The following is a 25,729-nucleotide window of genomic DNA, read 5'->3' on the forward strand; positions in this document are numbered from 1 at the left end:
ACTTTGTGACCCTTTTGTCTCAGGCCCCCCGAGCCCTGGAATGGTTGCGTTGGTAACTGTCTGTCCATCTTCCCGACAATGGTCTACATCTATTCCTGGCTTGCTGTGACTTCTGAATGATGGCTTTGTTGTCTGTCTAGATCATGGTCCTTCATGTCTGTCCTTATTCCATGCCTGTTTCCTCTTTTCTTGTCTTTCCAGCTCTGTGTCTTCCTCTTTCTCTGTTTTGTTTTCCCTACCCAACAGGGGTGTGGTCATGGGAAGCTGAGTTTATGGGGGTGGCACCAGCCCAGGCCACCTCCATAAACACAGGACATCCTGTGGGACGGAAGGGATGTGGTGAGATCGAAGTGGCCCTCCTGGGACCACCCTCTCCTGACCCAGCCTGAGCCATCTGTCAGGCCCCTACCTCCCCATGGCTGTCTCTGGAGTTCGTCCCAGGGGCCTGATGCCTTTGCTTGGTTTTCATAGCCTCCTTCACACGTGGTGTCTCTCCATGGGCTCCGCACCAACCCTAGATCTCTGTATGGTACTCGTTCTTCCACATGGTCCTACAGCTGGCCCCACGGGTGTCCTTGCTGTCCCTTTGTTACCCTCCCCTCCCTATGACTAGTCGCACCACTCCTCCCTAGGGACTCTACCCTGGGCTGCTGTGACCTCATACCCCATGTCCTCTTGTAGCTGGCAGCATCCAATAAGGAAATTACAGGCTCCCTGCTGTTTTCACAGCAAAGTTCCTGCTTGTGCATGTGTGCCTGGCCCCTGCCTCCTTTCTTCCTAGTTTCATTGACTTGGTGGCTTCCTTTCTGCATTTCCAGCCAAACCCAGCTGCTTAGAGATCCCTGAACATGTTAAGGTCCGTTCTCTTAGCACTTATAAACGAGGCCCCCTTTCTCTCTCTAGAGCAGAAGCCCTCTAACTATTCCAATTTACAGAGAACTGGATGGTTCAGAAAAGTTAGATCACGTAGCCCCTGAGTGGCACAGTTGGGGTGTAAAACCAGGTGGGAACCAGGTCTAATGGTAGGAGGGCTGTAATTTCAACTGGTTGAGAGGCTGAGGCAGGAGGATCAAGAGTTCAATGGTATCGGGCAGTGGTGGCTCATGCCTTTAATCACAGCATTTGGCGGATTTCTGAGTTCGAGGCCAGCCTGGTCTACAGAGTGAGTTCCAGGACAGCCAGGGGTACACAGAGAAACCCTGTCGTGAAAAGAGTTCAATAGCATTCCAGACTACAAAGACTATATGTCTCAAAATAAAAGATAAAGCGGGGTGTGGTGGCAGACAGTATTAATTTTAGCACTCAGGAGGCAGGGACAGGCATATCTCTGGGTCTGAGGCCAGCCTGGTCTACAGAGTAAGTTTTAGGATAGCTGGAGCTACAGAGAGATAGCCTATTTCAAAAATGGGGGAGGGAGGGCATGGGAGGCTGGGAGTGGGGCTTAGTGGTACAGTGGTTATCTAGAGCATGTGCAATGCCCTAGGTTATGTTTCTAACACCATAATTAACACATTAATAAATAGACCTAAGAGATCCAGCGTTTAAGCACCTCTTTTCTTTCCCATACTTTGGTCAAAGCTCATCACTTCAACGTCTCTACCATCGTCACATTTCCCCTTCTGGCTGGCGCCCCCTGTTTGCTCCCGGGCCTGGTGCCTCTTAGCTATAGCTGCACAGGTTGCATGCTGTGCAGGGGCTCAGTTTCTAAGAGGCAGGTCCCAGATACCATGCATTTATATCTCTGCACCTACAGATCCAGGGCCTGAAGGAAAGAGCTCAGGTTCTGCACAAAAGATGAAGCGTCAGTCCCATCATCCCGGTGCCTTTACGGTAAGTGTGTATCTAAGGCCCCATCCCTTGCTCCAGACATCTGACCTCAGGACGGCTGTACCGGCTCCGGCTCCGTCCAGCTGATGCACAGGTTCTACCCCAGAAGGACACGCCTCCTCGGCCAGCACATTCCACGCCCACTGCATTCCACGATGAGTGCCAGCCCTGGCTGGCACTGAGACTTCTTTTCAGATGGTCTTTGTGTATTCAGGCTGACACCCCGGGGCAGCTCCCCTCCATAGGCACTGGCCACCAATATACACTGTCCTCAGCCACCTCTTCCTCCTTCCTCTTTATTTCAGGAGTTATGAACACCTACTGTGTACCTGACCCTGTGTGAAAGGCACATCTTAGCTGGAGGCAGGTGGACGGACACGACGAGTTCAAGGTCTGTCTAGACTCCATGATGGACACCTTGTCTCAAAAACCAAGCAGCCACCTGTGGTGGCTCACACCTTTAATGCCAGCATTCTGGAGACAGAGGCAGGTAAAGCACTATGAATTCAAAGCCATCCTGGTCCGTTTAGGGAGTTTCAGGACAATCAGGAATACAAAAACAAAACAAAACAAAACAAAAAAACCACCCTCCCCCCAAAAAAACAACCAACCAACCAAACAAACAAACAAAAACCAACCAAAACAACCCAACAACAGCAAAGCACAACTAATATCTGGGCTGGTGGGGCACAAAACAGTAACAAGTCTGAGACCAGCCTAGGCTATATAATAAATTCAAGGCCAGCCTGCTAGTAAACATAGTGAAACCACGTCTCAAAAACCATAGTTGCACATGCCAGTGGTCCCATCTTGTAAGGAAGTAAAGGCAGAAGGATCAGGAGTTCAAAGCCAGCCTCCACTACAATGAGCTAGAGGCCAGCCTAGGATACAGAAGCCTCCTCAAAAAAAAAACAAAAAGCGGCAGGCCCAGCACCAGACTGATCATGGTTACAGCGTAGATTCCTAACCAGGCACCAGGGGGCGCCGCAGAGCTCAGCCCGGGCTCCTAAGGTCTCAGCCTCAGACAGGGGCCGTCGATGTCCTGTGCTCTAGGCACAGGAGCCTCCTGGATTTGGGTTCAGGAGCCTGGAGGATCCTTAACTTGGCACCAGTTAGCCTGAAGCCATGTCCGTCCGCTTCTCTCCGAGATCCGCCTCAGTCACTTCCAGAAATGGGCACAGCTTCCTCCGTTCCTCCAGGAAACCTGGCTCCGCCTACCCCTTCCAGGCCCCTGGGGCTGCGTGCAGCTCCCGCCTCTCCAGCTCCACCCCGGCCGGCCGCGGTCCTTGGAGCTTCCGGCCCTTGGGGAGGCCCAGGAGTGGCCCTCCGGTGTCACAGTCCCCAGATTCAGGACCCATCCCGCCCTTTGGGTGGCAGTCCAGCCCCCCTCCCCCGCCCAGCCCCGCCCTGGCTCCTCCCTCCGTGCCCTCCCCACCATCCTTCCGCTCTCGGGGCCCTGCCCTGCCCTGCCCTGCCCCCACGGCCGCCAGGAAGGACGCAGCCTGGGTCCCGTGCCAGGGCTGTGAGTGTGCGGCCCCTCCCAGCCGGGCCAGGAATGCAGCTGGACCGCGGGGGCGGCCGCAGACACCCGGCTCCGGCCAGGCCCAAGGCTCCGCTCAGGCAGGCAGGTGGCCCCGGCTTGCCCGGACCTGGGTAGGTTCTAGATGGAAAGCCAGCTGCCTGCCCCTGAATGTCCTGCCTTCTCTCCACTAAACTTAGCGGCTTTATTTTGGGAGTCCTCCTGAAAGCTCCTACCGTTTGCTCAAAGATATCTCATACCGGGAGTGCATTTTATCCCCGCTATAACCGTGGGAGTGTCACAGGGTGACAAGTTTGATGTCATTTCATCCTTGATTGGCACAGATGCAAAGAAACACAGGGACTTGGTATTTCCCAAAGCTGGTTTTAATTTCAAAAAGTTATGAGGTCTCTTCCCACACTGGGGATAATGGGACGGGATAGCCCAGACTATTACCCCAGTCCAATCCCCAGCCTGACCCAGACACCATTGCTGTCACTGGGTCCTGTCATTTCACCACTGGGAGCTTATTTCTAACTCCCTCACTGGTGGAGACAGGTGGATGGATGTGAAGTTTCCTGGACTCAGTACTGTCTCTCCACAGTGACCCTGGCTCTCCTCTGTGTCCTGTCAAAGTGGATTGGTGTGACCACCAGGCTCAACTCAGATCCAAGTCAGTCAATCATCCCTGGGTGCAAGGGTCAGCGCCCGGGCCCCGGCGGCCGTTCCAGTGTCTGTGTGCCTACTAGTACATCCATGAGGTAGTCCAGTTCAGCCTCATCCAACTCTGGCGTGTCCTCCTTGGCCGGGCCATTCTCAGGGCCAGGTTTGAGCGCCTCTGAGGCTGGTAACCAAAGTTCACTGTCATACATGGAGGTATCAATGTCCTCAAACAAGCCCTCCAGTCCATCGTCCAGCAGACAGCCAGTGGCTGGGCCAAGGAAGTCCAAGGCCCCCAGGTTGGGTGGGACACCCCCGACAGAGCGACCCGGAGGACCCTCATCTGCTTGGGGCTGGGGGACCTGGTTCAGGTCCTCAATATGGTTGAGATCTTCCAGGAGGCTGGCCATGGAGGCTGAGAGGCCCGCGTCTGAGCTAGCCAGAAGGTTGTCTGCCACAGAGGGGGCTGTGGGCTGCGTGGGCTCAGGCGGCAGGCAGGTCGTGGGTTCCATGGACGCCTGGATGCGTCTCAATGTGTTCACCACGAGCACCAGGTGCCGCAGGTCTGGCTCGCTCTGCCGCAGGCTGTGGTGGAGCTTGACCACCGAGAGGTCAAAGAGAGAGCTGGAAGCCACGGTCGGCGGGGTCTGTGCCACTGCTGGGTGGCTCTGATCCAACCACCACGAGTCCACTGAGAGGGCGTCCATCGTCTCCTCCTCCTCCTCCTCCCGTTTGCGCTTCAGACCCTTACTCAGCATCCTCTGCGGGGAGGAAGGAGCCATCAGTTACGGAGAGTCAATACTCAGTTCACACCCAGCTCTGACAACTAACTGTTGGCACCGTGCTCAACTAACCTCCAAATCTAGGTTTTCTAAGCCAATTCTTATTTGTTTTTATTGAGACAGGGTCCCATGTAACTCAGGCTGACCTCACACCTGCTATGTCGCCAACTTCTGCTCCTCCCTTCTCCACCTTCCCAGCACTGGGATTACAGGTGTGTGCCACCATTACTTGGTGTATTTGAGGCTGGGGTTGGACCTTCGTGGGCTGCCTGCACATAAAGCAAACGTTCTAACAACTGGACTGTATCCTAGGGCCCTCAGCGGACTCCTGAGATACAGACAGCATCTGTTATAAGTTGTCATACAGATTAGATTAAAAGAACAAAAAGCCCTTGCAACACCATCATTAGTACTTGAAATTTTACTTTTATTTTAAATTTTGTGTTTGTGTGTGCATGAGAGTGCAGATGTCCACAGAAGCCAGCTGTTGGAATCCCTGGAACTGGTTTTGTTTTGTTTTTTGTTTTTCTGTTTTTTTTAGACAGGGTTTCTCTGTGTAGCCCCCCTGGCTGTCCTGGAACTCACTCTGTAGACCAGGCTGGCCTGATTTTTGAACTCAGAAATCCATCTGCCTCTGCCTCCCAAGTGCGCCACCACGCCTGGCTCTGCACTGGCTTTAAAGTAAATGCAAGCCATGAGCTCTGAGCACTGGAAACTGAAATCGGGTCCTTGGTAGGAACAGCAAGCCGGAAACTCACATGAGTCCTTATTTATAAGCACTTGTTGGTTTTGCGCTTTTTGAGACAGGGCCTCACACTGTAGTCCAGGCTGGCCAGCCATTCCAGGCAATCCTCCTGTCTCAGTCTCCCAAGGGTTAGGATTACAGGTGTGTGCCAATCCTTGATTGCAAATGCAGCCAGCCATCTTACACAGTTCCAGACACAGAGTATCTGCTATGTATCGAAAACTAAACAGCCAAATGTAAGGGGGCGGAGGGAGAGATGCCATCCTGCAGGCAGACAAGGAAGGTTTTTCTAAGAAAGACACCTTGAAGCTGAGCCCTGATGCATGCTGTGTAGGCTATGGAGAACCAGGGCAAGGCTTTCCTGAAAGCGCCAAAGGAAGACGGAGAGAAGTAAACCTGAACTGGGGAGAGGGGAAAAAAAAAAAAAACACCACACACTAGGAGCGGGCGTACAAAGTGACACAGTAGGAGTCCCGGTGGGGGTGGGGAGCGGGAGGCTTGGATTTTCAGTGTCAGGACAGAGTCATGGAGGGTAGGGTCTAGGCAGGAAGATGAGTGGTGACGCTAGTTGGCAAGGTCTGTGGCGGATCCCGGGGGCACCATCGTGTGATCGTGTGTGTGTGTGTGTGTGTGTGTGTGTGTGTGTGTGTGTAGAAGTGGGACTGAACTGCCTGCCTTCCGAGGCTGCTGCACTCGCTGGGATGCTGACCGCTTGAGCTTAAAGCCTAAGCTGTTAGTAGTCATTCAAGGAAGTAAGGATCCCGAACTTACTGAGGAGAGAGAGCCGGCAAGGGAAACCCTGAAGGGCCGCAGGAGTAAGTCATTGACAGAAGTTTGAAAATCGGTGCTTTCTTCCAAGGTGAGAGAGGACTAGAGTTTGGAACCCTAACCGAGCCTAATCTAACGGGGGCACAAAGGCCGCAGGGTCTCGGTCCCGGGACGCTGCCTAGACCTGGCAAGACACTAAAAATCGAGTCTTTGCCCTTTTCGCTGAAGACCCGGGCGCCGGGAACCGCAGGAATTCAGCCCCCACCCCGACTCCGCCCCCCGAGTACGGCGCCCCCTAGCGGTCCTCCGATCTGGGCTCCCCCGGGGACGCCGGCCCCTCTGACCCCGGGATCCTTTAGATTCCCCAGGGTCCCGCTTGTCCCTCCCCGGCCATAGCGAGACGCGACCCCCGCGGGCCGCTCAGCGAGCCGGGTCTTCCCTCGCTTCCGGAAGGCAGCGGAGGCGGCTCCTCCCGGAGCGGCGGCGGCGGCGGCGGGGGCGGGTGAGTCACGCAGCCGGAGCCAGGGAGCCGGCGCCTCCGCCCCCTTCTCTGGCTCCGACGTGATTCACCCAGCCCGGCCCGGCCCGGCGACACACACAGGCCCTGGGCGCTCGATCCCGGTCAGCCCCGGCGAGCATCTACCTAGCTGAGGTATCGAACACGCTAAAGAACCCGGTCGCCCGTATCCCCCGTCTTTCCCCACCAGGCCCCTTCATTTACATACACAGATCACTCGCGGCCAATCAGAACGAAGAGGGAGCCACACGCAGCCAATCAGGAAGCGGCTGCCGTAGCATCACTAGCTCGCTCAGCTCCAGCAACCGACACCTGGGACGGTAGGCGCAGTTCTAACTCCGGCGCACGACTCCCGACACTAGACTATCCCTAGTTCCCGCCCACTCGCGTGGCAGCCCCGCCCTCCAGCTCAGGGATCGGCTCTTGTTGGTGACGGTGGGCGGAGCCTGAGCGGGGCAGTTCCAGAAAGGGGCGGGGGGGAGGCTGCCTTTAAGGCGCATGCCCAGGCGGACTGCCTGAGCCAAGGGATAAACTCTGGTAGCGATTTCCCTTGTGGGGCGGTGACAGGTAGGAGTTTTGGACTTTTTAAAGTACAGGCCTGTCACTTCATGTCTGATTTTAGAAAACTGTATGACTTCTGGAAGCGGACCTACTTCTTGAGAGTTACAAAATTAACAGTTTCCTCAGTAGGACTTACAAAACTGGACTCAACTACGGTGGGACGACTGGATTCTGCTATGATTAAAGATGGGCGTAAGGTGGGGACGGAATGACACCAGGGTCACGTCCTGGGCATCAGTTCCGGAGTAGCTGTGTGACTTCGGGCAGCAGTTTAAGTCCCTGAAAATAATTTCCTGCGGGGCGTGGTTGTTCACACCCATAACCTCAGCATGGGAAGACTGGGGGGGGGGGGGGATAAAGCAGGGGGATTGCTTTGAGTTTGAAGTCGGACTGGGCTACATAGTGAGTTTCAATCTAGCCTGGACATCAGAGTGAGATCCTGTCTTATAAACAAACAAACAAAACCGCCGAACTTTTTTGTTATTTTTTGAGACGGTTTCACTAGGTTGGCCAAGTTAGCCTGGAAAACAGAGCTATGGTCCCTCGAGTGACTGAAACCAGAGGCTGACTTACCACGTCTAATAATCTTTTTGATTGTTTGTTTGGTTAGTTAGTTGGATTTTAGTTTTTCTGTATGTGTATGTTTTTTGTTTATTTGTCTCGGTTTTTCGAGACAGGGTTTTTTCTGGGTAACAGCCATAGCTGTCCTGTAACTCGATCTATAGACCTATAGACCAGGCTGGCTTCTAACTCAGAGATTCACCAACCTCTGCCTCATGAGAGCTGGGATGAAAGGCCTGAGTTCCACACCTGGCCTTCAGCTAGTCTTAAAATAATCTCGGAGAGGTACAGTTTAGTCAAAGAGTGCTTGCCTAATATTCCAGCATGTTAAGCACCTGAGCTTGATTACAGCACTGAAAAATTAAAAAAAAAAAAAAAGAATAACTAAAATGGCCTGATGATTTACTAAGAGTAGAACATTAGGGTCTGGAGAGGAGGCTCGGTGGCTAAGAGAACTTGTTGCTCTTGCAGAGGACCAGGCTGAGCTCCCGCTTCAGGTTCAGTTCAGCATACACATGGCAGCTCACAGCTGCCTATAACTATAGTTTTAGGAGATCCAGCACCCTATTCTGGCTTTCCCAGGCACCCGATACTTACTACATAAACAGCTGAGCAAGCAGAAACTCAAATCCAAGCAGTAGAATGTTGAGCTGAGGAGGTGGCTCTGTGGGTGAAGACACCCGTGCTGCTAAGTGACAAACTGAGTTCTATACCCTGGGATACAGAGAAACCCAGGCTTGACAGACAGACAAACAAACAAACAAACCACAAAGAGATAGCCTGTGAAACTGGAGAGGTGGTTCAGCTGTTAAGAGCACTCTTAAGCACTTCCGGAAGACGTGGGTTTGATTCCCAGCACCTATTTAGGAGTCCAACAACAATCCATAATTCTAGTTCTAGGGAGTCAGATGCCCTATTCTGGCTTTTGTGGGTTCCAGGCACATACGTGGTACATGGGCAGACATGTAGGTAAAACACCTATATACACAAAGTAAGTTAAATCTTTTAAAAGAGGCTATTATGTAACCAATAAAGGTTCAAGCATTATCTTCTATTTAACTGTTTTTATCTTATGTGCATTGGTGTTTTGTCTGCGTGTATATCTGTCTATGTGAGGGTTTCCAAAACCCTGGGACAGGAGTTAAGGACAGGTGTGAATTGAACCCAGGCCTTCTGTAAGAGCAGTCAGTGCTCTTAACTATTGAGCCATCTCTCCAATCCTTAAGCATTATCTTTATTTAGAAAACAAACTAAACTGGGTGTGGTGGACACACCTTTAATCCCTTCACTTGGGAAGTGGAGATAGGCAGATTTCTGTGAGTTCAAGGACAGCCGGGTCTCCAGAGTTATTTGCAGTACAGCCAGGACTACACAGAGAAACCCTGTCTTTTTTTTTCCCCCCCTAGACAGGGTTTCTCTGTATACCTCTGGCTGTCCTGGGACTCACTCTGTAGACCAGGCTGGCCTCAAACTCAGAAATCTGCCTGCCTCTGCCTCCTAGAGTGCCTGGCTGAGAAACCTTGTCTTAAAAATAGCCGGGCGGTGGTGGCACACACCTTTAATCCCAGCACTTGGGAGGCAGGGACAGGTGGATTTCTAAGTTCGAGGCCAGCCTGGTCTACTAAGTGAGTTCCAGGACTGCCAGGGCTACACAGCGAAACCCTGTCTCAAAAAATAAAATAAAATAAAAATAATAATACATAAATAAAAATAAAAAAGAGAATAGTGGTTGCTTGTTGGCCTTTTGTTTAATGTCAAAAGAGAATAACCATTCTAGTTGGAATCAGGATCCTGGTAGGTAAATGGACATAATTCTCTCCACAGTCTATTTTTATGGCCTGACTAATAAAAGAGGCTTAGAAAGAGCTCAGCATGGTGGCGCATTGCTCTCATCCCAGCAGGCACAAGGCAGAGGCAAGAGAATCAGGAGTTCAAGGTTAGGTTGTGCTTTATAGTACAAAAGTGTTTTTAATAATAATAAATAATAATAATAATAATAATAATTTAAAAAAAAAAACAACTGAAAGTCTGCCAGCAGTTGAAGTGGCTCACTACAGACCACACACTAACCAGCTAATGGGACCTGTGGAGATTTGAATGTGCTTGGCCCAGGGAGTGGCTTGATGTGGCCTTGTGGGAGGAAGGGTGTTACTGTGGCAGTGGGCTTTGAGGCCCTCCTCCTGGCTACCTAGAAGACTTCCTTTGGCTGCCTTTGTGGCAAGATGGAGAACTCTCAGCTCCTTCTGCCCCACGCCTGCCTGGACACTGCCATGTTCTCACCTTGATGATACTGGACTGAACCTCTGCACCGGTAAGCCAGCCCCAATTAAATGTCCTTTATAAGCGTTGCCTTGCAGGTGGATTTCTGAGTTCTGCAGCTTGGTCTACAGAGTGAGTTCCAGGACAGCCAGGGCTACACAGAGAAACCCTGTCTGGGGGGTGAGGGGAAGAGTTGCCTTGGCCATGGTATCTCTTCACAGCAGTGCGAACCCTAACTGAGACAGGAGCCATTTACATTGATATATTTAATATACATCAATTGAGTATTTCTTCTGGATGGACTGTATACACAACCATAACAACCAGCATAGGCTCCATGGTCTTGTATTTCTTGGGTCAGGACAAAGGGCAAAGGCAGAAAGGAAACTTAGCTCGGTTGACTGTTATAATTCTGCCACCCAGGAAGCTGAGGCACAGTTTAAAGTAAGCTCAGGCTAGACAGCTAGACTCTGTTTCAAAAAAAAAGCAAACCAAGATTCACAGGGCCGTGGTGGTGCATGTCTTTAATCCTAACACTTAGAAGGCAGAGGCAGAAGGATGTCTATGAGTTTGAGGCCAGCCTGGTCTACAGAGCTAGCTAGTTTCAAGACAGCCAGGGCTACACAGAAAAACCCTGTCTCAAAACACAAAACAAAAACAAAATACAAACAAACAAACAAAAACCCCAAATCTAAAGTAGTATGAGAGAGATTGCTCAACCATTAAAACCTGGGCCCATAACCAGACAGCACTGTCAAAAATAAAGCCAGGTGTAGAACATACCAGTACTCCCAACTGTGGAGGCTGTAGGTTCAGGAGTTCAAAGCTACCTTCAGCCACACAGTGATGTTTTTAAAGCTCCCCCCAAATAAACAAACAAGCAAATAAATAATAAAAGGTATGCAGCTTGGAGGGGAATGAGCATGACTCAAGTAATGACATGTGATGGTTTGCTTGATAAAGGGTCTCTGTAGCCCAGGCTGGCCTAAAACTGTTGTTGAGAATTATCTGTAAGTTCTGACCCTCTCTAGTGCTAGAATGGAAGACTAAGACAGTGGTTTGTTTGTTTGTTTGTTTGTTTTCAAGACAGGGTTTCTCTGTGTAGCCCTGGTTGTCCTGGAACACACTCTATAGACCAGGCTGGCTTCGAACTCAGAAATCTGCCTGCCTCTGCCTCCCAAGTGCTGGGATTAAAGGTGTGTGCCACCACCGCCCAGAAAGACAGTGGTTTTAATGCCTTTAATATAGTACTTAATATTGTGGTGACCCTGTCCATAACATTTTCTTTTTTGGGTTTTGTTTTGATTGTTTGTTTGTTTGTTTGTTTGGTTTGGTTTAGTATTTCAAGACCAGGTTTTTCTGTGTAGCCCTGGCTGTCCTGGAACTCACTCTGTAGACCCGGCTGGCTTCGACTTCAGAGATCCACCTGCCTCTGCCTCCAGAGCAAGCCCTGGGATTAAAGGTGTGCCCATAAAATTATTTTTGTTTCTACTTTATAACTGCAATTTTGCTGCTGTTGTGAATCATGATGAAGACAATCTGTTTTCTGATGTTTTTAGGTGACCCTCTTAGGAAAGGGTCATTTGACCCACAAAAGGGTCACGGACCCAAAGGTTGATAGCCCTTGGACTAAGAAGTGACACTTTAAGCAGCGACTTGTCAGCAAAGTGACAGAGGAAGAATGCTGAAGGAAGAATTCATAGCATAGAGTAGAGTCAGGGCAAGACCCTGAGGTGCTGTTTGTCAGAGAGGGAGGCCTGCCGGCCGGTAGAACTGGCCTGGGAACGCCCAGAGAGGAAGTAGGAGAAATGGATCCAAGTTTTAGACCTTTGTCCACAGTCAACCAAGTGAGATGACAAGACCCTTGAAGAGAAAGAAAGATGAGAGAAGGAAAGAGAGAAAAGAAAGGAAAAGAATTTCTGCCTCTGATAAGTAACTTGAACAGGGTGAGATGAGAGTCCTAAGGGAGAGAGGCCTGCCTCGGGGTGGTCCGTGGGAGGTGACATTGGGGCAGGGATTCCTGTTCAACTGAGAGAGAGAAAAGGGGGGGAGGAGAGAGAGAGAGGAAGAAAAGAAGACAGGATTGAGAAGAGAGGAGAGAGAAAAGGAAGAGAGGATTGAGACTGGACCTTGAGAAGTGAAACTTAGAGGCTAAGCCACAGGGCTTGGCAGGCCAGGGAAAGGGGGAACCCTCGCCAGCTGGGGAGGGAGGGAGGGAAGGGGGACGGTCCGGGGGAATGTCCCGCCCCTAGCCAGCCACCCCACCCGGCCCCTGGGGAGGGAGGAGGCGCCAGACGGGCTGCAGGCCTCTGCTGTGGCCTTCCAGGTCTCCTGCGGGCCGGCCAGCACGTTCCGAGGGTGGGCAGGTGGGTGGGACTCGGCCTAGGGCCACGCCCAGGGCCTCGGTGGCCCATCCCCCACTGAAGTCCCGTTGGGGAGGGCGGGTTGGGGAAAGGTGGACTCTGGCCTCTGGGGTTCGTCCCTCTGCAGGGACAGCCTTTCCACGTCTGGGGCCAGTTCTTAATTAGGGAAGGAGCCGGGCCGCTCTGAGCCTCTGTTATGTTCCCCTGGAAATTGGGGGTGTTTCTTACGATTGTCTGGCTGCTACTGTCAAGCTCCTGAATTATCCCCCCTCCCCATCTTCCTTCTTTCCTAACTCCTCCTAGACTGGTGTTTGTTTGTTTGTTTTGGAGTTTTGGTTTATTATTATTTTTTTTTTATTTTTTTCTGATCATGTTCTCTATGAGTAAACCAGACTTACTGGCCATCCTCCTGTTGGTCTCCCGAGTGCCAGGATGACAATGTTGGTGCCACCATGCCCAGCCCGCCTCACTTGCTATAGGGAAGTAAAAAGACTTCCAAGAAAAAGGTGAGTCAGATCTCCTCGCCTTTGCTGAACACCCTCCCAGAGGCTTCGCTCTTCTGGAAACAGCTAAAGTCTTCCCAGTCTGAGAGCCTCTCGCCCCCACACAGTGGCCCTGAGCCTCTGGTGTCTTCTCCGGGGTGTTCAGTGGTGCCGCCACCACACTGAGTCTTCCTGGCTGACAAATACTCTGTGCATGCTCTGGCTTCAGGGCCTTTTGCACTCGCTGCTTCCCCAGCATGACCTATCCCTCATTTCCTTCAGGACTTTATCCAAATGTCGCCCTATCCAGGAGCCCATCTTTGGTCCTCCCATCTAAATAGTATCCCCGACTCCTCATCTTCCTGCTTCAGTGTCCCGAATGCTTGTCTGAAAGGCCTGCACCTTCACCCCAGCTCCAGCCATTCAGACCCCACCTGGAGGTGGGCCAGGGTGTGGGGAGTGGCTCCCCGAGTAAGGTGCTCATCCAAAGAGGGGAGAGGGAGGCGCGGCCATTACCAGGCCTGGAGTTCATTTTCATGTTTTCATGTTAACAAGTTTGTGTGTATGTATGTTGCATTGGTGTGTATCTGTACAGAGTACACAAATGTGTGTGTTCGCATGCTTGTGGAAGCCGGAAGTCTGCCCTGGCTGTCTTCCTCTGTCACTCTCCGGGGCCTTTCACTGAACCTCGAACTCATGACTCTGGCTAATCTGGCTAGCCATCTTGCTTTGAGGACTCCCCACCTCTAGCTCTTGCATGTTGGGATTAGAGGCAGCTGGTACGCCATACCAACGTTTTCAGTGAGTTCTGGGGATCCACCTTCAGGTCTTACGCTTGCATGACAGGTGTTTAAAACTTACTGAGCCATTTTCTCACCCCAGCAGTTTTTCCGGAGCCCGCCAGTGTCAGTGTCTAGCACCGGAGGTGGGGAGAGCGCAACCGGGCAAAGTCCCTCACAGTCCTTCGTCTGAGAGTTTCTGCTCAAGTTAACCACGAATGGGTAATGAATAATCTGGGGTTGCACAGGTGCTCTTAAGAAAGCCCAACAAAGCCGGGCGGTGGTGGCGCATGCTTGTAATCCCAGCACTCTGGGAGGCAGAGACAGGTGGATTTCTGAGTTCGAGGCCACCCTGGTCTATAGAGTGAGTTCCAGGACAGCCAAAAAAACCAATAATAAATAAATAAATAAATAAATAAATAAATAAATAAATAAATAAATAAGAAAGCCCAACAACCTACTGTGTTGGCTCACACGTTAATCCCAGCACTCGGGAGGCAGAGGCAGGGAGATTGATCTGTGTTAGTGCATGTCTAGCCTGCACGATAGAATGAGTTCTGGGACAGCCCAAGCTACATGGAGAGACCCCACCTCAAAAAAGAAAGCAAGTCAAACGGGGCTGGGGCAGCAGCTCAGGGCTTAAGAACAGGACTGGTCTTCCAGAGAACCAGGGTTCAATTTCTACACTCACGTGGTGGCTCAGTCTGTAACTCAGTTCCAAGGGGATCTGACGCCTTCTCCCAGCCTCCCAGAGCACCACAGTACCAGGGCACTAGGCACACATGTGGTACACTGACACGCATTCAGGGAAAACACACATACACTCAAGATAGAATAAAACATTTCAGGGGAAAAAGGCAAACAGGGTTAAGGTGTAGCTTAGTGGTAACACACTTGCTACGTATGTGCAAGGCTCTGGGTTCGGTCCAGACCTACTACTGCCACTACTATTACTGATAGCAACAACAACAATACCAATCAGGATGTAAGAGGATAGTGGTACTCAAGGGACACTGAGTCAGCAAAAGCAGGGAACATTTGGTCTGGTGAAGCTTGAGGAGAAGTACCCATTGGGAAGATGTCATGGACAGAACAAAGGTCCTGGGGTAGAAATCAGCTTGAGGTTGGGGAGCAGCCTGAATATAGACTTGAGTAAGGGAGAGTGGGGGATGAAACTGAGGAAGTCACAGAGTGTGAGACTGAATCAGACCCTTGTGTTTATTCTGAGTGGGAGTGGGAGAAGTTGCTGGAGGTTTCCAGAAGAGAAAGATGTTATTTAGTTAGCATCCTTTTGCCGGGCGGTGGTGGCACACGCTTTTAATCCCAGCACCTGGGGAGGCAGAGGCAGGCAGATTTCCGAGTTCGAGGCCAGCCTCGTCTACAGAGCGAGTTCCAGGACAGCCAGGACTACACAGAGAAACCCTGTCTCAAAAAAACCAAATCCAAAAAAACCAAAAAAAAAAAAAAAAAAAAAAAAAAAGTAATAATTAGCATCCTTTTTCATTGTTGTCCAAGGAGAAGACAGAACTCTTGCAGTCCACCTGTACATATTACAGGCTACCTTATGCATGAGTACACTGTAGCTGTCTTCAGACACACCAGAAGAGGACATCAGATGCCATTGCAGATGGTTGTCAGCCACCATGCAGCTGCTGGGAATTGAACTCAGGACCTCTTAACCACTGAGTCGTCTCTCCAGCCCAGGATCTAGACTTTTTAAGCCGCTTTCCCACAGTCCTCATCCCTCTTTGGATTGGCCTTACTTTCAGATAAACTGAGCACTTTCTTAGATATGAAGCCATGCCCCACCTCACCAAAGGCAGTATCTGTTGGAAAGCCAAGAAACCACAAGCAGAAATCCCCATCTTTGCCGTGCAACCCTTCCAGAAAAGTCCCTAAGGCAGAGTCCATTCACTCGGCACGGCAGGGCAGTGCCACGTGACACTCCCTTTTCCTTACCCTCACTCTCCACAGCCTCGCTCTGCACCTCTCAAGCCAGACGTGAATTCTTCAATCAGAACTTGGTAAGGCTTCCAAGAATAGCATCTTAGATTTCTGTTCACAGGTCCTAGAGGGTCTTTGGGCATTTTACTTCCCTTTAGGACCTCAAGAGCACATTCCAAAACAACAGATTGACTTTTCAGCTCCTAAGAGCCCCGGCCTGTGACACATGCTCCACGCGCACACCCACACACATATGCTGGGTTTCAGTCCACTGGAGAGGATCGTAAACACTGGTAAACAGGGCTCTTATTGAGGCCCCAGCATGGCAGCAAAGCACCTGTGTGAGCTCTACTAGTGAAGGACTGAGAGCACTGTCACCTGAAGGGCACTTGTCTAAAGTTCACCTGTAGGGAATGGTTCAGCAGTAACGAGTCTGACATGCTTGTCCACCATGTTCAGGGCTGGCTAGTATTCAGGCAGAAAACGTAGCTGCAGGGGCCAGAAAAGAGTGAATCTTAGCTACATTGTTCCTTTCTTCTCGGTCTCTAATCTTCAGGCTTCAAAATGCTATTTTAGCAAGGTGTTGGTGTGCATCGTTTGGGAGGCAGAGGCAACTAGATCTCAGTGAGTTGAAGGACAGCCAGGACTACATTGTGAGACAGTTTCAAACAACAAAACAAATGGTAGTTTTTATAGATAGGTGTCAACCCCAGGGCATATACTAAGCAAGACTTCATTCATTCATGTACTTAAAGCCCTTAAATTGAGATTTTCCCTATGCAAATGTAAGATTTGTCACAGTATGTTTCTTTCTAATCTTGAGGATTAAAGGGTTTAGTTTGCATAAGGTGTTTCTGACAGTGTAACTTTACAATGTTACACTAATGTTACACTTGCTCTACTTTTGTTAAGGAAAGGATGTTAAGTATTCAAGAAACTTAGCAGGCTCTTCCCCAGATCATCCCAGAGATGTTTACAGATTTAATTGCAATTCCAATCTTTCCAAAATGCATTTATTAGAAAAAAACAAAAATCAAAAGAAAATCCGAAAACAACAAAAATACTTCACTCAAAAAAAAAAAAAATAGACAAACAAACACAAATATCATTACAAACCCCAAGTCCTCTTTCTTCTTAAGTAGCACAGCATGGAGCTGGTAGATTCCCGCCCTATTGCACATGGTCCGGCCTGGTTATGAATCAGGAGGCTGCTGGGACTGGGGGTCCTGCCGAGAGGTTGAGCCTGCCAGGAGAGCACCCCCTTTCCCTCCCTGGAGAGGCAGCCCACCCATCACCTCTTGGCAGGTCCAGTTTTATTTTCCCTGAGACCCTAGTGGTCGTAAGGGCAGTGGGAAGTGGAGGCAGAAGAAATGTGTAAGTAAGGAATCGAGACTCCTTGAAACAGAGTCTCTTTAAGGCATTTGGAAGAGATAAATTAATCGAGGAAGACGCACCTTCACGGAAGGCTGTGGTAACCAGACATGCACACATTCAGGACAGTTTGTGGAATCCTGACATAGGAGGAAAGGAGGCTACACAATCACTGTTTAGAGCCTCTGCCAAATACATACAAGCGTCCCATCTAAGGACCCAGCCCACTGAGGCTGGTGTCTGGAAGGATCCCATCAGTTTTAGGACCCCAGGATGATTTCCATGATGTGGTCCAATTCATTCCACTCCCAGGATCCTGGGGTACAGAAGAGGCTGTGAGGTGGCTCCGGAGGTGGAAGCGCAGTGTCCTTTTCCACTGCAGATGTATCAATGTCCAGGAAGAAGTCATCCAGGCCCGAGTCTCCCAGGTACCGGGAGCTCAGAGCTTCTAGGAACACAGGATCAGCCTGGGACACGATCTCATTCTGGGGATTTGAGGAAGCTGCTGGATCCAGAGGCGGCTCCATCTCATCCATGGATGTATCCAGCTCCCTGAGGATAGAGCCAATGGTGGTAGATAGGGAGAAATCTTCTTCACCTAGGAAGAGAGGCTCCGGGGGCAGGGCTGGGGCCGGAGCTAGGCGGATGGCAGCCTGGAGCTGCTGGAGCGTGTTGTGGATGAGGACGTGCCTGCGGAGGCTGGGCGCTCTGGGGCCCAGGCTACGCTGGACTTTGTCCAGAGAGATTCGGAGCAGGGCTTGCTGGTAGCTCCGAAGAGCTGTTGGACTCCAGTCCCACTGCTGCTGCTGCTCCTCCTCTTCCAAAGCAGAATGTTTCCTCTTTAAGCCTCCCATGTCCTGTGGAAAAAGAGTCGAATCAGATACCTTGGGATCCCACTTTTTCAAGCAAGCCTGTGTGTAGCTATGGGAAGCTTGTGTATGTTTGTTTTTTTTATCAGAACCTCTAAAGTGCACACAGAATCCCACAAGACTAAGAATGGGTGAATTAATACATGCAATGTAATTGAGAGAGCAAGAAGCAGGTAGGGTTGTTGGGAGTGGTAAGTTTGTGGGTGTGTGGGTATGCGCACAGGACACGGGGGGGGGGGGGCAGGCAGCAGTGAGGGTGGAGAGATGCCTGTAACTATAACCTCAGTATTAAGGAGGCAGAGAGTTCAGAAGTTCAAGGTCATCCTCAGCTAGGTAAGTGTCTCAAAAGTAAAGGGAGCTGGAGAAATTGCTGAGAGGTTACGATCATTGGCTGTTCTTCTAGAGGATTCAAGTTTGATCCCCAGAACCCACGTGGATGGCTCAGTTTTTCTTCTTTTTGTTAATTTTGTTTGTTTGTTTGTTTTTTCGAGACAGGGTTTCTCTGAGTAGCCCTGGCTGTCCTGGAACTCACTCTGTAGACCAGGCTGGCCTCGAACTCAGAAATCCGCCTGCCTCTGCCTCCCAAGTGCTGGGATTACAGGCGTGCGCCACCATGGATGGCTCATAACTGCCTAAAACTCCACTTTTAGAGGATCCATGGCTTCTTCTGGCCGCCTTTGGCACCAGGCGCACAAGTAGTGCCCAGACAAACATGCAGGCAAAACACCCATACACATAAAATTTAAAATAGGAAAATAAACAGAAAAAAATTGGGAGATGGTGTTCTATGCCATTAATTTCAGCACCCAGGAAGTAGAGGCATGGAGAGTTTTGTAAGCCAAGACCAGTCTGGTGTATGTGCATGGCCAGTTTCAGGCCAGGCACAGTTATGTGGTCAGATAAACCTGTCTCAGAAAAACAAAAAGCCTTAAAACAAATCACAAAAACACCTGGACATGGCTTGAATATCACTTACAGAGATTATGGTAGGCACAATGTTGAACTTATACTATGGTAATCAATTTCAACATTTGGAAAGTAAAAATCATAACTCTAGTCTCAATTGATCTTGTTATTGTTTTCCCACAATACTTTTTTTTCTAACAAGTCATGGGACAAACAGATGTGGAGTACAGAGAGGTGGACTAAACCCAAATTTGAGACAGGGTTTCTCTGTATAGTTCCGGAACTCCCTATGTGGATCAGGTTGGCCTCAAACTCATAATGTACTGCCTCTTCTTCCTAAAGGCTGGGATTAAATGTCTGTGTGACTACGCTCAGCTCAGCTGAGATGTGAGTGTTGAAAATCTTTTTTTTATTTTTCTGTCCATACCTGCTCCCTACAATTAAGTCTATGACCTCTCAAAAGAGAGGGAGCATTTCCCAAACTCCAACCCAAAGGAAAGCCAGATAGAACGAAACTAACCCCAAACTGCACCCTCTAGCGACCAGCCCAACCAAATCATCTCTTTTTATAGGCACCGCCCTTCCCTGGGTCGCTAAACCAGATCCAAGAACACCCCAATGTATCCCCACGGCCTTCTGGGAACTGTGGACCCAAAGACACCAGGCAGAACGTCTGCTATGGAGTTCAAACTACAATCCCCAGAAGGCCCAGCACACCCAAGAGGCTGGACACACCCGCCCTCCCTGAGAGCATGCGTACTGGAGCCCTGGCTGGTGGGGGGAAGGGAACCCGGACTTCAGCTGCCCAGGGGCAGCCAGCCGAGCCCCGCCTTCGACAGCCTTCGGGGCGGCGAATCTGTGTTCCACGCCCCGAGCGCCCCTCCCCCACCAGACTTCAGTGCGAAACCTGCTTTCTCTGGGTTCCTATCACCCCAGGAAGTTCTGGATTCTTCCCCAAACTGTCCGCAGTGTGCAGAGATCCAGATCCCATCACATCGCCCAAAGACGACAAATAACTCTCCGGTGCATAGTTCCGCCGGCGAAACTGGGTATCCCAATTCTGAGACCTCGTCCCAAGTCTCACCTAACTCGGCTCCATTTTCAAATGACTGACTGGGCTTTACTTTCCAAACTCCCAGTCCCGCTTCAAGACCCCATCAGTGAACTCTCCCTGGCATTCCCTTCTCGCGACGGAGTCTCAGAATCCAAGGCTCGATTCCTCTAGTTCCCGGGTTCCTCTAAATGCTTCATATCCTACCTAGCTTTAAAATGTTCACTTTTCCCCAAAACACCGTGGAACTCCAAACTCAGCTGCCCATTCTCCGAGACTCAAAACTGTCCTATTCTCCCCCAAAGTTCTTTCTCCGTTTTCCTGGCTTTTCCAAACTCCAACTCCTGAATAATCCTGCTTCCCCTTCGGTGCTGATGCTGGGATTCAGCCTTCAGCTTTCCACCGTCCGATGCCCATCAATCACACCAATCTACTCTCTCCACTCTGGATACCCCGCTTCCGCCTACTACGGGGGCGGGCGCCCCTCCTCCTCTAACTCCAGGAAAATCTCACACCGGCGGCCGCTCCTCACCTCGGCTGCCAGGGTCGCCACGACTACCTCCAACAAGCCTGCAGCGCTGGGTTCCACCAGGGCTGGCTCGGACTCCGTCTCACTTTCCCCGGGCCTCTGGGTCTGGCCCAGGGCCACTCGGCTCCGCCCCGGAGGCCAATCGCAAGTCAGGATTGGTTGGAGTCCTGCCCGCCGCGGAGCGCCATTGGCTAAGAGGAGCCACGGATGCTAGGCCCCGTCCATCACTGGGCCGGGTCCGGCTTAGGTTGGCTACTGGTCGGGGCGGGGCGGAGTCTCCATGAGGGTGGTAATGCCTTCAGAATTGCCGCTCTGGACCTAGCTGTGTTTCTCACTCCTCTGCTTCACTGCAGACCCCTTATACCAGACCCCACTGCGGAGTGACACCGGGTGACACCATTCTCTGCTCCCTGCGGTTTTGCAGGCTGGGCAGCTGGGGGAGGCCACGCCCCCACGGAGCTCCGAAGGCCGGGTCAAACCGGAGGGTGGGGGAGGAGGAATGACGCACTAGACGGCAGCCAATAGAATGATGCGGCTTGCGTTGCCTGAACGACCGCAGCCCCGCCCCGTAGCTGGCGGAGCTCTGCCTCCCCACCCCCAACGCGTTTTGTAGGCGGAGCCTGCGCTTAGCCTAGCCGAGTCTGCTGCTTGTTTGGTGGAACCTCCTGGATCCCAGGCAACTCCATCGCTTCTCGAATTTGTCTGCCTGTTGTTGCTCACGCTTCATGGCTGCTCGCAGCTCTTGGAACAAACTCAAACTTTTTTCTTCTTCAGTTTTGGGGATTTAACATTGGCGCTTTCTGAACAAACACCGTAGAACCGAGCTAAGATTTAAAACTTTGTTTTTTTTGTTTTTTTGTTTTTTTTATTTTGTGATTTTGTGGTTTCATAGTGAAAGGTTGGCTTGCTCATCACTATTTGCTCTCTGGTACCCTCCTTCCTGTTTTCTAGGATTCACTTTCGGGTTCTTTTTGTTCCGGGCAGTCTCGTGAAGCATGACTCCAGTGTAGACAAGGCTGGCCTTGAGATTCTAATCATGCTTCGCTTCTATGTCCTCAATCCTGGAGTTACAAGTGTCTCCCCCAGGCCCAGAACATTCCCCCTTTTGTCTAGTTTTTGTGGTGTTGGGGACGGAGCACCGAGGTGGTGCTAGCCAACGTACTCTTAGCACCGAGCTACATCCCAGCTATTTTGTTTGTTTGTTTTCTGAGACAGGGTTTTGCTCTGCAGCCTAAGCTGTTCTGGAATCTTGTCTCTTGCTGCTTCGGGTTTCTAGCGCTAGGATTTAGGCTTCCCCAGCTTGTCTAGTTGCGCTCAGTTTTTCTAAGATAGCTCCCAATACCTTCTAAGAAATCAACACTGCACTTCCTCCCTTATCTTATTGCAAGCGTCCAATACAAGGCAAACTCTCAGCAGTAAGACAGCTAGACTCTCTCAAATCTTCTTGGTTTTGCTTTGTTTAGTTTAGTTATTTGTTTTTAATTTTTGTTGTTGTTGTTTTTTATTATTTTATTTTATTTTCTGAGACAGGGTTTCTCTGTGTAGCCGTGGCTGTCTTGGAACTCACTCTGTAGACCAGGCTGGCCTCAAACTCAGAAATCCACCTGCCTCTGCCTCCCAGAGTGCTGGAATTACAGGCGTGCGCCACCACCGCCTGGCTTAACGTTTATTTTACATTTGTGAGTGTTTTGCCTGTATGTATGTATGTGCACCGTGTACATACCTCGTGTCCACAAAAGTCAGAAGGCAGCAGATCTCCTGGGAGGGTTACTCGCAGCTGTGAACCACCACACAAAGTCTGGACTCACACCCAGGACCTCCCTGGCAGTCACTCTCTCCAGCTCTTTGTTTTTGCTTTCAAGTTGAGGTCTCATGTAGCCCAGGTTGGCCAGGAACTTATTTACTTTGGGTTTATGTGTATCATGACATGCATGTAGAGGTCAGGTGACAATTCGAGAGAGTCCTTCCACCCCGTGGGAGCCAGGGAGTCCAGCCTACCTTTACTCAGTTAACTACCTCTACAGCCCTGGTTGGCTACACACCTTGGAGACGATCTTAGACTCCGGATCCTTCTGCATCCACCCGGATTGAGACCCCGGACCAACAGCTGGGGTGCATGTTTATTTAACATACCAAAGCAGGCCTGGCCTCCAGGTTCTCCCAGCATCCCTCACTCCCTGCCTGGCATACCCCGCCCTTTACCCTGAACTTTCTGGCCCAGGGGCTGGGCCTCCCCTCCCCCAGAGGTTCTGCCTTATCTCCTCCATCTCTGCCTTTTTCCCTCCCTCTCCTCCTCTCCTCCCTCTTCCCCTCTTCCCCCCTCTCCATTTTCTTGGTGACCCCTCTGACTTCCTTCTTTGGGATCAGTGAACCTTTCCGAGAGCGGCTTCCCAGTAGACCTTCCTTAATATACTCCAATCTGGGCTTGAGTTGGCTCATTTCACCAGAAGAGAATAATTTACCAGTTATTGTTCTTTAGTTCTTTTACATTTATCTACTTTGACTTTGTGTGTATGAATGTTTTGCTTGCATGCATGCCTGGACCACATGCATGCAGTGCCCACAGAGTCCAGATGTTAGATGCCCTTCTCTGAATTACAGAGTTACCTCTTGTACCTCCCTACTCAATCCCTAACCTTCTGCCTGCCCCCCGCCCCCAGACAAATTCCAAGGTTACCTCTACACAGTCCGTCGTATTCCGAGTGCTGGGCCCAGAGCAAGTACACAGTGACCACCTGTCAAGGACACAGGCAATAGAGAGAAAGAGAAATTGATGGCAGAAACAAAACCAAACCTCAGTTGTGGGCCGGCAAGATGTCTCAGTGGGTCACTAAGAAGCGATTCCTACAAGCTGTCCTCTGACTGGTATGTGTATATGCACTTGAGTACAGGTACACACAACACATAAATGCTGTTTAAAACAAATGAAAACAAAACAACACAAAAATCCCTGACCTGAACTGGATGTAGTAGCTATGTAACTAAGATTCCCATCTCAAAAGATAGAAAAACATGGGGCTTGAGAGATGGCTCAGCGGTTAAGAGCACTCTGACTGCTCTTCCAGAGGTCCTGAGTTCAAATCCCAGCAACCACATTGTGGTTCACAACCAACCAAAATGAGATCTAATGTCCTCTTCTGGTGTGTCTGAAAACAGCTACAGTGTACTCACATAAATAAATAAATCTTAAAAAAAAGAAAAAAGAAAAACAAGTGGGACTATAGCTCAGGGGTAGTGTGGGTGTGTGCTTGTCACATACAAAACCCTGGATTCGACCCCTGGTACTAGGGGGGAAAAAAACCACTCCTTCCAACAAGTGAGGTGGGCACAGGCACTCACCGCCAATCCCATCCCCCTCCTCTTCCGGTGTGTCCACCCCATCTTTGTGTACCCAGTGGGAAATACTGTTGAGTTCCTCACAATGAATGCCAGGAAGATGGCAGACAGGTTCCAACCCAGACCGGCCACAAACCTCCTGGACAAAGCTGCTTCTGTCCTCTGTGAAGGCTTGGCCTTACTGAGGGGCTGGAGTTTCACCTTTGTGTGTATTCAGAACACCTGTATGGGGCTTTTGTTGCTTGTTTGGGGGAAGGTTGTGTTTGGTGGTTGTGGAGTTTTTTGGGGGCGTGGTTGAAGGGACAGACAGCAAGGTGTAGCTCTGTCTGTCCTGGAACTTACTCTGTAGACCAGGCTGGCCTGGAACTGAGAGATCCCCCTGCCTCTGCCTCCCAAGTGCTGGGGTTGAAAGCCACAACTTTTCTTTTTCTTTCTTTATCCCTTTCTTTCTTCCTTTCTTACATTTAAATTAAAATTTTATATGTTGTTTGTTTGTTTTTAGGTTTTGTTGTTGTTTTTTCAAGACAGGCCTGCTCTCTGAAGAGCTTTGGCTGTCCTAGAACTTACTCTGTATACCAGGCTGGCCTCAAACTCAGATATCCGCCTGCCTCTGCCTCCCAAGTGCTGGGATCAAAGGTGTGCACCAGCACCTCCCAGCAAAAATATTAAGAAAAAAGTTTATGTGTCTTAGCATTTTGTCCATGTGTGTGTTTGTGCACTATTTGGCTGTCCGGTGCACATAGAAGACTTTGGATCCCCCGGGACTGAGCCTCCATATGCACCCTTTGGAAGCACAGCAGTGTTCTCACCGACTGAGCCATCTCTGCACCTACCCTCTTCCTATTTTCTTTGAGATGGCATTCCAGTACATTCAAGTGGCCTTTACCTCACTCTGCAGCTCAGATTCCTTCTAATTTCCATCTGCCTGTCTGAGCCTCCGAGGATCTGGCATTACAAGACCTGTGCCACCTGGGCTGTGCCACCTGGGCTGCCAGTGTAGGGTGGTTCCTCTCCTTCCTTCTCCATCCTAAACTGGCAATCTTTCAATGCCCCCATGTCAGTAAAGCCCAAGTCACTTTATTTATGGCCTGGGCTTCCTCCTACCCCACACCAACTATCTACCCAGGACCCAGAGGGAGGGGTTCTCTCTCTTCTTTAGTCCCCCCCCCCAAATCTCTGCTGTGATCCTACTCTTCTGGGCTTCATGTCCAGAAGCTTTAGATAATAAAACCTAAGCCAGACATGATACACCTGTAATTGTAGTGCTTGGGAACTGTGCTAGCCAGGAAGATCAGGTCATCCTTGGCTACATAAATGAGTTGAAGGCCAGCCTGGACTATATAAGACCTTGTTTCTTTGTTTGTTTGTTTGGTTTTGGTTTTTTGGGTTTGGGTTTTTTCGAGCCAGGGTTTCTCTGTGTAGCCCTGGCTGTCCTGGAACTCACTCTGTAGACCAGGCTGGCCTCAAACTCAGAAATCCGCCTGCCTCTGCCTCCCAGACTGCTGGGACTACAGGCGTGTGCCACCACCGCCCTGCAAGACCTTGTTTCAAAAAACAAAAAAACAACCCCCCTCCAAAAAAAAATTCTATGAGGCTAAAAAGATGACTCAGGGCAAGAGCACTGGCTGCTCTTCCAGAGGTCCCAGGTTCAGTTCCTAGCACCCACATGTTGATTTAAAACTCTCTATAAACCCAGTTCTAGGGGATTGAGCACCCTCTGACCTCACTGGAATGCCAGGCAAGCACTGACATGTATGCAGGCAAAACACCCATACACATAAAATAATCAAAAACAATTTAAAAAAATCTCCAGGAGCCCATACCTCCACCCCTACTTCCTTTGCAATTTTTTTTCCTTTTTGAAGCAATAGCCTCATTCTTGTATTAATACTACATAAAC

The 25,729-nt window shown here is 50.3% G+C and overlaps 2 protein-coding genes across 3 annotated transcripts; both read right to left on the reverse strand.

Moving 5' to 3' along the window:
* Positions 1–3,710: 3,710 nt before the first annotated feature.
* Positions 3,711–7,162, reverse strand: Sertad1 (SERTA domain containing 1). Of its 2 annotated transcripts, none has more exons than XM_052168225.1 (2): positions 7,027–7,162; positions 3,711–4,767 (listed from the first exon to the last, which is right to left on the reverse strand). In XM_052168225.1, the coding sequence occupies exon 2, from the start codon at positions 4,762–4,764 to the stop codon at positions 4,048–4,050; it is 717 nt and encodes a 238-aa protein (XP_052024185.1). In that variant the 5' UTR covers positions 4,765–4,767; positions 7,027–7,162; the 3' UTR covers positions 3,711–4,047. The 2 variants fall into 2 exon arrangements, with proteins under 2 accessions (XP_052024185.1, XP_052024193.1); XM_052168233.1 differs by lacking the exon at positions 7,027–7,162 and adding an exon at positions 6,305–6,530.
* Positions 7,163–16,764: 9,602 nt separating this feature from the next.
* Sertad3 (SERTA domain containing 3) lies at positions 16,765–20,740 on the reverse strand. The gene is made up of 2 exons (XM_052168246.1): positions 20,497–20,740; positions 16,765–17,995 (listed from the first exon to the last, which is right to left on the reverse strand). Exon 2 carries the CDS (start codon positions 17,990–17,992, stop codon positions 17,399–17,401), a length of 594 nt encoding a protein of 197 aa, XP_052024206.1. The 5' UTR covers positions 17,993–17,995; positions 20,497–20,740; the 3' UTR covers positions 16,765–17,398.
* Positions 20,741–25,729: the final 4,989 nt, after the last annotated feature.

Source organism: Apodemus sylvaticus, chromosome 1, assembly GCF_947179515.1.
Source record: "Apodemus sylvaticus chromosome 1, mApoSyl1.1, whole genome shotgun sequence".
NCBI classification, from domain to species: domain Eukaryota; kingdom Metazoa; phylum Chordata; class Mammalia; order Rodentia; family Muridae; genus Apodemus; species Apodemus sylvaticus.